Genomic DNA, 15,550 nt, shown 5'->3' on the forward strand with positions numbered 1-15,550 from the left:
AAAGTGAAAAATATACTGCTGGAAGTAACTTTCACTGGCTTGCATATCCTCCCAATAATACTCGCCTCAGGAGTGTAAAACACGACTGTATGTAGATGTATTCTTTGCCTTAAGCTGAAATCTGTGTTGCAACCTAAATCTCATAGGGAAGAGGCTAAACTCCAGATGCTTTCATTGTTGATAGTTAATGCCACATCTCAGAGTAGGCTCCAAAGAAATTCATTTCAGTCCATGTCCAAAGGATTACAAGACTCCATTTGGTCCTTGTCTTAAATCTCCATGTATTCTATCAGCCATGTATTAACATTACAGCAATGGAATCTGTTATGAATAAATATATCAATCATCTTCTAAAAGTTCTCCTGTGCAGCTTTACACTGAAAAGTGCTGAAGATCCTCTTGGCATAGTTTGTATAAGAGACTACCACTGGTGTTACAACATACCGCATCTTGGTCCTCCAGCATTTTAAATTACAGCTCACGTAACAATATGAACTAGCAGAATGAGGATAATCACTGGTATTGTCTGTAGTCACTAAATGGAGAGGGCTGCAACTGGGAGGGGTCATCTGAAAATTGAGGGCCTGTGAATAAGGCAATAGAAAAAAGGCAAATAAGAAACACAAAAAGACAAAAGAGTCTTCATACTAAAAGCATAATACACGGCCACAGGTGTGTTTTTAGATATAAATCCCTTCTAAAATTAATGAAGCCAATAACAAGACTTTACATTGGATTTTTTTCACTCAGAGAAGTTCAAGAGCTTTGTGCACTGATAGTCTCGTTCCAATAAGGAACATATTTTTAACTCTTTTATGTATAGGGAAATGAGTCAAAGCAGAGGAAGGCAAACGTTTTCAGTCACCTAAAGGAGCTAGAAACCTCTGCCTTACTGCCCTTCAGTTGAACTTGGGCACCTTGTTCAGTTGAACTTGGGCACCTTGTAAAAGTCTACCCACAGTAACTTGCCCAACAATAAAGAAAGCCAGCGGAACGGAACAAATGATTGTGGAGTCAGCTTCCCGACTCATCTTACTAACATGCTGTTAGAGGGAAGCCATGCTTTTTGCTGTACGCCAATTTAAGAGAGAATAAATTGTAACGCTCAGATGATACCCTTTCCCTAAAGCAGGTAATTTTAAAATGTTTTATTATTATGAAATTATAATAATTTAGACTGCACAAAGAACACTAGTGAACAAACCTGAAAGAGGGAGCCTATCAGGAATTAGCGGCTTAGCACTAGATCTTTCAACACCAGTGTTTTTGTCTACATTCCTTCCAAAATAAAGTGGGGCAATTCAGGCTGGTATGTCACTTTGATTTGTACTGCCCAAAGAGCGCACAGCATTACTGCAACCAGGGTGCTACAATAAACACAGCTGTATCTACACAGCTTTTATCATAGCACAACCATAGGTCAACCAGCTTTGCATATCCTGAGCTGTCACACTTCCTATTTCCTTCTCTACACTCTGGAAAACATAGCCATCTCATTAGAAGAACACACACAGTGCATACACATAGACTATAATACCATCAATGCAGAAGTCAGTACAGTCTAGGATTTCCCACCACTCTGAACTGTAAGAGGACTGGTCACTCTTACCATATATACATTAAAGAATACATATGGAAAGCACTGTCTCCTCAGCAGAACAGTCACGACTGAGTTTTGGAAACATAACCAGATTGCTGCTCTTAGGCTGCAGGGACACCAGCAGCTAGGAATACCATTCCGGTATTTAGTATTTTGCACGGGCAAGTATTTATGTAAGTTGTTACGGACCTGGCTAACCGAAGTCTCAGCTTGCGTTTTACTTTAAGCCACTGCAAAAACTGGATCTTTTTAAAAAGAAAAACACCATCACCATGACAACTACCCTTCTTTCAAATCTTTCATTTGTCCCTGCCTACTGATCCTTATCACCGCATTTAAACCAGGGTCATCCACACATTTGCACAGAGACCATATCTAGCCTGCCAGAAAAATCTGTCTTGCCCACAGCTTGCTATTCTCTCAAACCTGTTGTGTTACCCACTACACAGCTGCTGACTAAAATACTTCTGCCACCATGTTACAGGGCTGTGTGGATGTCTGAGGGGACAGGGCACAAGACTGATTCCACAGCCTTATCGGCACGTGGATACCAGGGACGTCCTTGCTCTCAGTCAGCCAGGGTCCAGTCTCTCAGTAGCAAGGAGCAGCAAGTACCTGCAAGTCCCACCTGGGCTTGAGTCAGCTGGATGGGCTTGGGGTGTCTGCTCTGGTAACACCACCCACACCTGCATATTTTGCTCAAATGAATCCCAAATTATCTTCTCCTCCTGCTGAAGCCCCAAAACTGACCCATGTCCCACTGTGCCTTCAAAACCCTCAAGCACACGTTTCTACGCCTTTGCGCTGCTGCGTGATAACTTATCTCGCCAGTTCATGTATGTTTAGATTTCTCTAGAATTGTCATCTCACAGACAGAAAATTAGAAAACCTTTCGTAACATCAGCAATGTGCAGCTCCTCCTTGCCTTTCTCCAACCTTTACGAGCTGGCTTTCTCCCCCAGAGCAGCTTCTCTGAGCAACTGGCAGAGTAGATTGACTGCATTATAAGACTGATGTCTGGAAGAGGTAAAGATCTCAGTCTTTGGGCCAATGTGCATCCTTATGAATCACATGCAGATACGAATAATGCCTGTACTAAACCTTCAGCATTTTTTCCCCTGTGAATATATACAAGTAGTCTGTACAGATGCTATACAACCAAACAATTGGTTAGAGACATCAGGTTAATGCCTGTGAAGTTCATCAGCATCTTTTTTATTTTAGGAGACAAGCTGAGACAGGGAGAATCACCGAACAGAAACTTACTTGTAGGACACAATACAGGCTTTGTGGTAGAATTTCTATCACCATACCTGTTTCGTAGACTTGACTGTTTAAAAGAATACTTGTTAAAAGACGTTGAAGTGAAAGAGAAGGAAGTGCGCAGCAGTCAAATCCACACCTATAGTATTTATCCAAGTTTTATAACTCAACTGTACATACACCTAAAGAACCGCACTCTAAAGACATAATGGAACATGATCTTAGAGATGCTGGAGTTTCGAAACTGGAAAAGGATATTTGCTTACTTTGTTTCCTCAAAGTGGCTATTCTTCAGTGGGCACATTTTCAAATTGCATTATAAAAGCCTTGCAATACCATAATCTGATGGTTCCTTACCATTCGGAAACTGCGTGGAGGCAAATCTTGTTAACAGAATACCAGCTCCTTCAATTAAAGCTAGGAGAATTCCTCCCATTGCAGCAGATCCAACCATGGCAACAGGTCCATCTAAAAATAAAAAGTACAAAACACATCTATAGTTATAATCTCTCCTATGAGCAGACTCAGAAGCAGCAATGTTGCATCCATTAAGCCTCATTAACATCACCAATAAAAGGATAATTACTAGGCAACTCCTCCCCTTCCTCAAGGGAACAAAAGAACACCGGTAATGTTTGAGAACGTAATTACTACTTTCATAAGCACAGAAGAAAGGTTTAAGATTATCTTTCAATTTGCTGTGCTTATAAGTAAATTCCAGTCTGCATATCACATGCTTTTGCTTCACTATAACGATGAGAACTGTATATTTAGCATATGGAACTTTTTAAATTAATATCTTCCCAGAGTTTAATTTCTTACTTCTTGCAGCTAATATGGCTCCAGTTAGGGCTCCACTTGTGATTGAATTCCACGGATCTTCTTTACCTCTCATTCTTACCATACTGCAGTCAATCATGGAGAAGAGTCCTCCCCAAACAGCAAAGCTACCTGAGAGAAAGTTGGGGAGAAAAACAACAGTTTAAGCAGGTAAGCCAGCCATTGTTACACTGGAGCCATATAACAAAGAGATGGTGTAATATTAGCACACTTGCTTTCAGACATGAAAGCATATCCAAACTCAGAAAGAACCAAAGCAAGCCATCAACAAAACATAGGCTTAAAAAAAAAAAAAATCTATTTTGAGAAAAAAGGCTTGCCCAATGACATACATACCTACCTATATAAACCACTAATTCAAATTAGTAACAGAAAACTTACCAAATATCAGTGATTATAATGGAACTTCCATCCTAATAAAGGTACATTCACTCAGGGAACTTTCATATAGAAAAAACTAAAGTAATGTTTTAAACACATTTTGTCACAGAGAACGAGGTACAGCAAATCAGCATCTTATCCTAATACTGCTTCTGGCATCTCAAGAGATTAGTATTGGTCTGCATTGTATGACAGACAGAAATAAAATGTGACAGTTTTCAGAAAGCAAATTTTGTGTCTTAATGCCTTTGAAACTTAATACTAGATAAAAATCAAGCAGAAACAGGAGGATGAATCCCTCTCTCTTTGAGCAGTCACCACAGGCTGCAGTCACCACAGGCTGCAGTCACCACAGGCTGCAGTCACCACAGGCTGCAGTCACCACAGGCTGCAGTCACCACGTTCCCCTGCTCCACAACACTCTCCCATTTTCTCCTTTTATAATATCATAATTCAGTTTGCCTGTCAGAATAGCATAATGGGAAATGAGCAGCTCTTTGGGCATACTTTGATGCTGAACTACCTTTGAGAGGTCAGAACATCATTTTGACTCAAACGATGTCAATCATTTGACATAGTTTTGTGATTCTGGATTTTTATACACAAAATTCATTCCACAAAAATGAGTCAACTTTACATAGCTGACCACAGGTGAACTAGTCTAAAATCTTAACCAGATCCACCAGTCTACTTCCTTTATCTCAAAGTTTGATCATATCTTTTAATGAGTCAAATATCTCCACTTTAAAACAAATCCTCTCTCTCTCTAATGTGAGGTAACGGGAAACTACGATACCTATTTTTTTTTTCATTGTCCACAGTAACGCTGAGGTTTGCAAGCCTGGCCTGCTTCCAGCAGAGCCAATTTGGCTGCCTTCCCTAGGCACCTGCAGTGCTTCTTGTTCTCAACAGTCTAAGCTTACTGTAAGAGCTGGACCTGGGCTAATCAGAGAACTCTGGACTTTGTGCACAATGCATAGCTCCCAGGTGGCTCTGCACAGAGCTGGTTCCAGTCTGCCAAAATTATTAACCCTGGCTTATCACCCCATGAATACAAGATGTTTCTTCCAGACCTAGCTCTGGATGCAGCAGAACCATATTTACACAGTGTTTAGACTAACAAATCCTGCTCAAACACAGCTGGCCTGCTGGAAGGCACCTCAGGCGCCTCTGCGCCTGTACCATGTTATATTCCCACACTGGGTTATCTGTCAACAGTCAATGGAAAGGTGACTATTAATTGTACAAAGTTACACTTACCTCCCAGCTGTGGAGCTCTTGTTTTAATAGCTGCCAAACTTCCCCGCAGTCTGTGGTTTACACCCTACGATAAATCAGAAATGAAAGTTAGAATAAAACAGAGCAAAGTCTTGCACGCAATCTGCCTGTATATAACCAAAACCAGCCACAGGCCAGACATATTTCTAAGCATCCTCAACAGCTGTGATCAGAAACTGTTAGAAACACAGTCATTTTAGACTGCATTTTACATATACGTTAATATTTATCACATCTCCATAACACACCCACAAACTACAGAAATTAATTACAGCCATCAGGCATTACACTGAACCATTTAAGTTCACGTCTTTTTTTAGTGGTGGTGGTGTGGATTTTTTATTTACTTATTTATTTATTTAAAAGGAACAAGATATTTAAAGTAACACTTTTAGCAAAATAAGTGTATTATTTCTCATGTATATCATTTCTTCCTTTCTGATGTCTGGTTACTTCACCAGACTTGTACACAGGACACCAGTGGAACAACCAGCAGCATCTAGGTAGGTAACTGGCGCATGTAGCTGCAGCGAGGAGACTATGGCCATGGAGAACAGGGAATCCACCCAGAAGAGTGCCATGGGACTGCATTAGAGGAAACTGCATACGATAATATTACATTTCTATGAGCGTTTTATCTGCTTTAGTTATAGGCAACTTCCCTAAGCTCAAACTAGCAGATATGAGAGGAAAAATAGGTGTTTCTTCCCTTTCACTCAACAGTCCCCTGCAACATTTCTCAAATACGCACGAAACAGATTTGTCCTATTTTTGCTGCGTGCCTTCCACAAACAGGGAAAATAAATGCAACTGAGAAATGGGAAATGTTTTTTCTTCTCCAAGCTAGAAATAGCCAGGAGACAGATGATGCAAATTCAATTATTCTCTTTAAAAATTGCCACTTCCATAAATCCACAAACAGGAGGAAACTTGACTTTAGGATCTAATCCAAAAAACTAAAATCACTAACTTACACTGTACACATCTAGGATATAACAACAAATAGCTGACTCACTTTTATCAGGATTTAAATCTCTTTCTTCTAGGAGACTGAGATATTTCAAAACTTTGAGTGTGAAGTGCCATCAGCAACAGCTGACAAGGTTATCGCTCTCTTCTCTGGCTGCAAGGACTCCTGAACCACTCAGGCATCAGTGCCCAAACTACTACAGTTCAGGAACCAACTCCAAAACCATCACAGATGCCCACACAACAGGAATGGTATGTATGGCTGGGAACAGCAACCTCACTGGCTATCCCACAGTAAGCCATTCCTGCTGGCCAGCTAGAGTTCATCCAAGACCTTGCAGAATTATTACTACACATTTTCCTACACTTTAAGATTTAAAGAGCATATACTCAAGTTTTACTTTTGATGCAAGAACTCAGAAGTGTGGATAGCCTTATTTAACAAGTCTTAAGCAAAATTAAGAATGTAATGAAGCACATAACCCTGACCAAGTTAAGTGCCTGCAGGATCAGACTAGCTCTGGAAAAAGTTATTTCATTTTATTTTAAAAATTTACCTCAAACTGATGGCTGAGAAACTTTAGGCAAATAAATTGAAATATAACGATAAAAAACCCACCCTCAACAAAAACCCCTTTCATCTAAAACCAGAGAAGACCTTCTTTAAAAACAAGTGTTTGAGTAGAAACTGGATCTTATTTTATCAAATTTCTGTACAGTATGTTTACAGCCAAAAAGTTGCAGCAGAAAACTTGAAGTGAAAACATCTTAGTTGCATTTTCTAAACTTCATGTTTATGCACACTTCTGCTTTTAAGCAGAAACTGACCTTCAAAAATCCAGTTAATATAAAAAGTTAATAATGAAAGAAAAGAATAATTAAAGAAAGTAACATCCCCTAATATAAATCTGAATGAGAAAAAAGTTTCTTCCTTTGAGTCTTTCCCTTTCTTAAAGGGAAGGAAGAGGGTAAGTCGGAAGAGGAAAACCAGCCCAGGTTCCACATCTTCACGTACAACAGAGAATCAAAGGCGGCAAATCAGCAGATAGACATATTCTGTTACACCTTCTTCTTTCCCATCCTGAAGGGAGATTCTTCCAAAGAGGGACTGCAGCCAGCTATAAGTGCCCAACTGCTGGGATCAGTGAAAGTGGAGAAAGCAGAGAAATTTCACAGAGCTTTTACCCAGAAAGATCCAGGATCTCTCTGGATCTTGAGCTATTCAATAGATTTGGACTCCTGGTTTGGATTTATGGCATGCAGGTCATTAATGATTCCCACTCAATACACAAAGATTTCTTCTCTTTCACCTTCCTCTAGCAAGTTTCACTGTTGAGGGAAAAAGAAAGCAGGACTGCGCTCTTAACGCACTTGTCACGTTGCATTACTTACCACTGGGGAATTTCTGAATCCCTTGACAGCTTGGAAAATGCCACCTCCTATGGCTCCCATTGTAAAAGCACCCCCACAGTCATCTACTATCCTCCAGGGACTGTAAAGAAAAACAAACGTTAAAATGCTAAAATCCATGTTAAAACACCTAAGCAACTGTAACGGATCCACCATTCACGCATCCAATGTATTCAAGCTGGAAGTTTACTGTCAAAATGAACGCCACAGCATCCAAAAATGGAGTGAAAAAATCAAAACTGACAGCTGTAGCGTCTCACATCCAGCTTGGTAAACAGACAACAGAACGCAAGCACGGGAAATAAAACAAAACAAATGAGACTTTCACCAACAGTCTAATAACTTGTCTCCCTAGAATGGTAAACATCAAATATAGAAAAGAATTACTTGAACTCCTCACACAAGACACAGAAATGTATTTACATCATGGAAAACTTCTTCAGAATTCCAGCTAATAATCAGCTCGGCTCTGCTTATGCAGTCTAAATAACTAATTGAATTTCTTATTCTTGTCTTAAACTACAGAAAACTCAGGTGGCCAAATGCACACAAGACTCGGGTCAGAGCTAACATAGAACTCTGCTGTCCTGAATTACTCATATTTTTCATCAGTTCTGCTTATTTAAAAGGGAGACTTTCAACGTCATCTTTTGCGAAACTAAAAGTTCTTTTTGATGCATCCTGGGTCTTGAACAGCAGCACAGGAATGCTCACACAGACCTATTCAGAGGTCCAAAAGGCCAGGATCCCTGCCTCCAGCAACAGCAGCAATCGAACGTTTTAGAGCAGCATGAAAAACTTTGCAACAGGAAGAATACTTCCCTCTCAGCAAACACTTTCACCAACAGTGAGATGAGCTTTAATTTGGGCTTCACCAACCCATTGAAAAATGCTGCCAAGCGCTAGAACCTTGTAATTCTCTGACACTAAAATTGAACTTTTAAAACTAGGTGAGCACTAACCAGCAATTACCTCTGCTGCCACTGCTGAGAAGTTCAAAGCAGGTGCACTAACAAAAGTTATTTTGGCTCTTTCATCTTGCATCAAAATATTTACTAGTAAAAGGCCAACCACTCAGAAGAATACAACTCCTGCACTAGCAATAACTAGCAAACCTACCAGAAACCAGGCTGCAATACCACGTGTGTTCACAAAATTGACTAGCAGGGCAAGCTCGACGTTCACGTTGTTCTCTTGCAATCAGAACAACCACAGACGTGAATACTGATGTCTTTTTCCAATCTCACTTTGAATTTAACGCTTCTGTTTCTTACAGCCTCCAGCTCCACTGTCATTATACACTCCTGCAGGTGAGATCACATCCTCATTCACCAGTTCAGAATCCGCCACTTTTCTACTTCACAGAATATGTTAATGCTCTTCCCCTGGAAGGGGGGACAACATCATCTCCTTTCCCCGGACCACTTGTTATACTGCATGATTTTGTCATGGTTCTTTTTTTCTTCCTGCCAAAACTTCCAAAATTGTCAGTCTCTCCACCTAAACATTCTCCCAGGCTCTTTACTTATTTTCACGACCTATTTCTGAATCTCTCTAACACTACAAGCACTTTAATGGGATGGCCTAACCAGTTCTGCACACCTTCTAAATAAAGATAAATCGCTTGTTTGGACACGTGACATTATTTCATTGCTTTACTTTCCGCATCCTGACTTGACTTTGCTGTTCCGAATGCAGCAGCACCCCACCCAAATGTCATCACTGATCTTCCACAAAGACAGCTACATCCTCCTCCCAAGCTCATATCTGATTTAGAAACCAGTCAACAGTGAAAAGATTTAAAATTTTCCCACCATGGCATTTTTTTACAGGTAGGGTACGTTTTTTACAGGTAGGGTATTTTTACTGCTCTACTTGTAATATGCTTTCATCTCCATTTCCTTACAAATTCCCCCTGGTTTTGACTGAATTAAAAAAAAAAAAAGCTCCATTTCATGTTTTATTGTCTTTCCAAAAAGTCTCCTATGTTATACACATTAAAGTTAATGAACTTTTCAGGCACGTTTTTGTCAGCAATGCCAGGAAGAATAGCTGCTGTGTTGTTCTCTTCGTGGCGGGGGGGGGTGTCTGTTCTTCTCCACGTTTCCTATCCAGATTTTGATGCACTCTATTACGAATAAAACATCTCATCGCAACTCCCTTCCTGTATTATGGACGATCTTGTTAAAAGGCTTTCTGAAAATATAAACAGATTACGCCAAGCCATCTTCCATTTATCCACAAGGTCAAAGAATTTCAATTTAGCAAAATGTGACTTCTTCACAGAAGCGTCATTAATTAGACCCCAATCACAAAACGCTTTCTTAGATTTTTTTTTTTCCATCTTAACTCTGCTTCAGATGTAAAACTCAGTGGGGTCCTTAATTTTGCTTTTAAACTATCCTCCAAATAAGGAAATCTCTTTGATGCCACCACAACTACTTCATACCTAAGTTCCTTTTGAACTCCTGGAGAGATGCTATACGTATCTGAAAACTGATACAAAACCTCCACCATCACCAGCAATACCTGACGTAAGTTATCACAATAGAATAAAATAGATGATTCTGCTATTTATTTGGCACTTATACAGAAGCTTTACGTTCCTATTGCTTCACTGATTTTATGGAGAGCACTCACAACAGAAAAACGACGTGCTCTCAGCTGCAGGCAAGGTTCCTGCAGTAATCCCAGCGCTCCTGATGGCAACCGAGAGCGCCCGTGAACGGTTTCATGACCCAGAGGGCTCGGGGTAACGCACTCGCCAAGTCCAGAGCTTCGCTTCTGCCACTGAGCCCGGGAACAGCTACACACCAGCTCAAGCACGCGTTATCAGCCAGCACGGACACGGACACGCCGAGGATAGCATACACCTCGGTAACGTAGCCAGAGTGAACGGCAGCGATAGCATAGCAAAACTTTCCGGAAAAAAAAAATCTATGCCTGCCTGAAAGGAGAGCAAAGAGCAGACCACGGCAGTAGAGGGAAGAGTGCATCCGATGAGCAGTGCCAGCAGTGAGAAAAGCCAGCTCCGACTCCGCACCTCTGAGGCGGCGTGCGCCAGGACCCTCGCTGAGGGGCACGGCGTAACTTCACACCGCGCAGGCCTGAGGCCGTCGTGACCGCGCAAAGACCCACGCCAAGGAAGGTGACCGAGACGCCGACTACGGCCAAGTCCGACAGCAGCAGCATCCAAGCAGGTCACATCCCAGGGCGGGGGCCGTCACCAAAACAGCAGCTCTGGGGGTGGGGGGGGACAGGGAGCGAGCAGCAGCAAGCAGGTCAAAACGCAAACTGTGGCCCCAGATAACCGCTCCACAGCTCAGCGGCAAAAGGTCACCGTCACGTGATCTCACTGGAAAACACGATTATCTGTAGCTCATAGTAAAAAAACAAACAACTTACTACTATCCGAGACCTGGTGCTGTAGACTCGAGAAAAGCACAGTTGAGGTTTATGAAGAAACTCAAAACAGGGCAATAGAGCATTTTCCAAAGCTTTGAGAAAAGTCTCGAACAAGTATTGGTGGAGAAGGGCAGACCTCCACATACTTACTCCTGAACCCAAGCCTGCCTTTAAACGTTTTATTACCACACCTAAAAACCTTTAAATGGTTATAAACACAGCTGCGAATGCTTACAAAGAGCCTGCTGAAAGGCGATCGGTTTTAAAGGCTGCCAAATTCACTAGCAAAGACACCTGTGGAGCCACGCGGACAAATTTTTGCCCGGGTTCACGTCCATATATTCGTGCTTAACAGAAAAGCGAGGGTTGCAGCAGCGCAGAGCACCTCCCTGCCCCTGAGGGGGCCCTTCAAAGGGCTCCGTGAAAAGGACCCTGCTACACGTGGAGCGTGTGTGTATGTATATTCACATGTATGTTTAGAAACGAATGAGGCAGCGGGCCCGACGGCCCCACGCCGGTACAGCGGCAGGGCCCCAGGGCCGGGCTGGCAGCCCAGCCGCAGGCAGGCCCTGCTCGGCTCCTTCCTGCCAGGCCCGGGCACCGGCCGGCGGGGCCCTACGACAGCTTCCCCCCGCCAGCCCGGGGCCGCGAACCGGCAGCGGCCCCCGCCCCCGCCGAGCCTGAGGCGGGGGAAGGCGGGTCCCGCGGCGGCGGCCGCCATGGCCGCGGCACCGCCAAGGTCACCCGCCGCCGCCGCCGCGCACAGGAGGGCGCAGGCAGCGGCCGCCCCTCCCCCCACCCCGCGCCGCGCGCGCCCCCGGAGCCCGCCAAAACCAACGGTCGCCGCACGCTCTCCCCCCTCCTCATCCCACCCCCCTCTCCGGCCGCCGCTCACCACGGCTCGCGCGCGTACTCCTCCATCTTGGCACGCTCCACCGCCCTCCCGCCGCGCCATTGGCTGGCCGCCCCCCGACGCCGGCCAATGGGGGCGGAGGGCGGGAGCTCGGCGGGAAGGACGCGCAGCGCGGGGCGGTGACTGCGCGTGCGCACTCCGTCTTCCCCCCCCCCCCCGGCCACTGCCCGTCGCGCCTCAGGGCGCTCCCGTGCGGCCGCCGCCGCCGCCGGACTCGGGGGAGGCCGTCGGCCCCGCCGCCGTGGTCTCGACGCTGCCCCCCGGCTGAGGGCGCCGCAGGGGCTGTCCGCCCCTCGGGGAGGGGAGAGAGCGTTTCTGTGGGCGCTGCCCTCGCTGGCGTGCCCTGCGCGGGCAAAAAAAATAAAAAACTCAGGCACATTAAAAAAAAAAAAAGGCAGGTAAAAGCGCTGCCGGGGCGAGGGCCAGGTCGAGTTACCCTGCCCGAGGCAGGGATCACAAAACTGCTGTTACTTAGCCCTTAACATCCTCTAATAAATAACAGTGCCCGGGCCGGGATGTGTCTGCATTTAAAAGCGTTACCAAGCGCTTTGCTGCGTTCTGTGGGTTCAGGCCAGGCCGCGGACAGGCAGCCGAGCAGTCCGGGAGCGCGTCCCACCGGGAACCGCCGAGGACACCCTGGAAACGACAGCGTGAACGTGCGCAGAGAGCTTTTTGGCTGCCTGTTGGCATCCCGGCCCACCTCCCACGGTGCCCCGCTGCGCGGAGGGGGCGCGCGCGTGCGGCCAGGGGCAGGCCCCGCGGCGCAGGGCGACGCGTCCTCTCCGCGCAAGAGCTGCCGAGACGCTCGGAGATGGTCAGGTGTCTCCTGCAGCGCTCTTGGAGCTGGGGAATCACCCGGGGTGACCTCAAGGCGTCCCTGGGGATGGTCCTGTGACTGGGCAGTGTGGGCAAGCAGGGAATTTGGCCCTAACAGCTCCATCAAGAGACAGCGACTTGGAGAGGGCAGTTTCTCCAGGGAGCCAAAAGAAGTCTCCGTGCTGGCAGCCTGTGAAGTCCCCCAAAGCCTTTCCCCCCACAAATGCTTGCAAGCGCTCTAAGTTGTAAATCACTCGTTCTTTTCACAGTCCTAATTTAACCTTGCCCGCTGCTCTTTTGTCGGGACAAGAAATTGTTCAGTCACAACACGCAATGGAGATTGTGGTGTGCTGCAGCGTCTGAGCACCAACAAGGCACTTAATTGCCCAAATAAATCATGGGCTGAAGCAATGAAAAGGAACGGAAATGCTCCTCCTGCTTTAATTTGCTGGGTCTGGAGGCTTTTAAAGAGTCCTTGTAAATGTAAAGGTTTCTTCGTGATCTGAAAGAAGCAATTGCATGTTTGTCCTTATTTAAGGCAGGATGGGAGCAGCGGGTGAAAGAGCATGGTGATGCAGTAATGGAGATTACCAGAAGGTGGTATTGTGACTTCTGCTTTGGAGAAGGGAGGGGGAGAGGAGAAGACTAGAAAGCAGAGAAGGAACAAGTAGAAAGGAAGAGTGGAAAACCTCAGTCTCGTCCCAGTTGCTTGTTGCCTGGTAGAGCCTGGGAGCAGACCCCTCCACTGCTACTGTGACTGGCTCCATGCTGATCTGACCCTTCTTAGGGTTGCAATTTCTTTCAATAACCCTTATCCTTTCGCCTAGTAAGTGACGGGATAGTTGGACCAAGCCGGACAATAATTCTGGTCATCCCTTTAACAACCCACAGGCTGAGGGAGGGCTCTCAAGATGGCCCAAAACTCCCTGCCAAGCTCATAGGTTTGGCAGTGCCCCAGGCGGCTCCAAAATGCCTTCAAGCAGACCAGTCAGGGACGGTGGTGGCATCCCCTTGGCAGGCCGCTGGAAGGTGCGCAGGGGTTTTCCAAATTGCCCTGCAGCCAGGAGCCGGTTACTTTCCTGGCTTATAACGTTGTCTCCATACTTGCTTCCCTGCTTTGAGGAGCAAAACTTTTGCATTTCAATGCACGGGTACATTTTCAGTTCAGACTGAAAAAGCAGGTAGATGAGGAGGGAGGAGAGAGGGACCAGCCACGCACCCAAGCCAAGGGGTTTGCGTTTCACGTGTGAGGAGGTATTTTGTAGAGGAAGGTTTTGCGTGAAGCTTTAGCTGGCCTCAGGACAGAGACGCTGTTTCTCTTGCTCGCCCAGGGCAAGAAGCGCGCCAACACGTTCCAGGGCAGCTGTGTGCCGCTGCCAGGCAGGCAGGGCCAAGGAGATGTCACCTGCTTCCCCAAGGAACATCTGATCATAAAAATGACAGGGAAGATGGGTGTGTTTAACCTCCTTTCCTCCTACAGGCTCTGAAGGAAGGGGAAAATAAAACAGATCGCAGAGATGCATCCATTTTTCAATCGTACTCTGCCAGCTAACAGGAAAAAGTAAGGGAGGACAGAGGGTTAGAGGTGGTGGAATGAGAGGTAGGGGGCATGAAAAGCTTTCCCAGCTCTGCCACAGACCCTGCACATGCACCTGGAAAAGGCACTTGATCTCACTCTGCATGGCTAATAATATTGCCACGTTTCAAAGGAGTGTTGTGCAGAAATATTCATCAGTGGCTGTGAGGTGCTCAGTTGCTATGGAGATGGGGATCTTGATAAGCGCAGAGACTGAAGAAGACCTCGGTGAAGAAGACATACGGCTGCTGGGAGCTCCGCCGCGCCGCGCTCCCCTGGCTGGCGCAGCCCTGGCGCGGCCGGAGCCTGCCGTGGAGCGACGCGACGCACGGCGGAGCGTTCCCGGCACGCTTCCTCAGCCCCTGGCTGCTGCTGGCCCGTGAAGGAGCAGTCAGTGCAAATGTATCCAGAGCTCCTCCAGTATTATGGGGTGCAGACACTGCGTTTTCTTTCCAATTTACTCATTGACCGTTTGCAGAGTTTTTATGGCGTTCTGTGGGGCGTTCAGAGCTACGCTATCTCCGTTTAAGGAGAGACATAGCAGCCAAGATAAACTGTCATAAGACCATCCACTGTAATGCACGAACTGTGACAAGTTTGGGGTGACCTCTGCTTCTCCCCTTGCTTTTCGGCTGTTGTCCAAAGACCTCTACTGATATTTAAGAGGGAATATTTCCCTGCAAAACTCTGAGTGTTTTACCTCTGTATGGCCAGTGGAGGAAACCCCAGCAGACACGTGGACTCTCAAATCAGGGAAGGGCATATGATGCTTTAGGAGAAACTCAAGGCCTCCCAGGCCACATTCGCAGCTTCTCGGGGAAGCCGACGTGCGGTGTCAGTGCATCTTTTACTGCGTACCCACGCACCCAGCAGTGGGAAGTGGGGGAGGAAGTGTCAGGAGGTTGCCAGTAAGGTTCCTCACCATTGGATCTTGTGAGCAATCTTCACGTAGTCACTTAGGACCTCGGCACAGACATTAGGAATGTGCTGATAACATATCCTGTTCATGCCACGCTTCCTGATACTGCTATGATCAGTGTAGATGAGAATCAGGGTATCAGAGAGATGGAAGTGATTGGATGAAATGGGATAATTCAGT

The 15,550-nt window shown here is 45.8% G+C and overlaps 1 protein-coding gene across 3 annotated transcripts; it reads right to left on the reverse strand.

Moving 5' to 3' along the window:
* Positions 1–264: 264 nt before the first annotated feature.
* Positions 265–12,165, reverse strand: TIMM17A (translocase of inner mitochondrial membrane 17A). 3 transcript variants are annotated; one of them, XM_068918604.1, is made up of 6 exons: positions 12,042–12,165; positions 7,724–7,823; positions 5,345–5,408; positions 3,686–3,814; positions 3,221–3,331; positions 265–584 (listed from the first exon to the last, which is right to left on the reverse strand). In XM_068918604.1, exons 1-6 carry the CDS (start codon positions 12,065–12,067, stop codon positions 514–516), a joined length of 501 nt encoding a protein of 166 aa, XP_068774705.1. In that variant the 5' UTR covers positions 12,068–12,165; the 3' UTR covers positions 265–513. The 3 variants fall into 3 exon arrangements, with proteins under 3 accessions (XP_068774705.1, XP_068774707.1, XP_009665588.1); XM_068918606.1 differs by lacking the exon at positions 12,042–12,165 and adding an exon at positions 8,861–9,040; XM_009667293.2 differs by lacking the exon at positions 12,042–12,165 and adding an exon at positions 8,165–8,300.
* Positions 12,166–15,550: the final 3,385 nt, after the last annotated feature.

Source organism: Struthio camelus, chromosome 24 (genome assembly GCF_040807025.1).
Source record: "Struthio camelus isolate bStrCam1 chromosome 24, bStrCam1.hap1, whole genome shotgun sequence".
Taxonomy (NCBI): domain Eukaryota; kingdom Metazoa; phylum Chordata; class Aves; order Struthioniformes; family Struthionidae; genus Struthio; species Struthio camelus.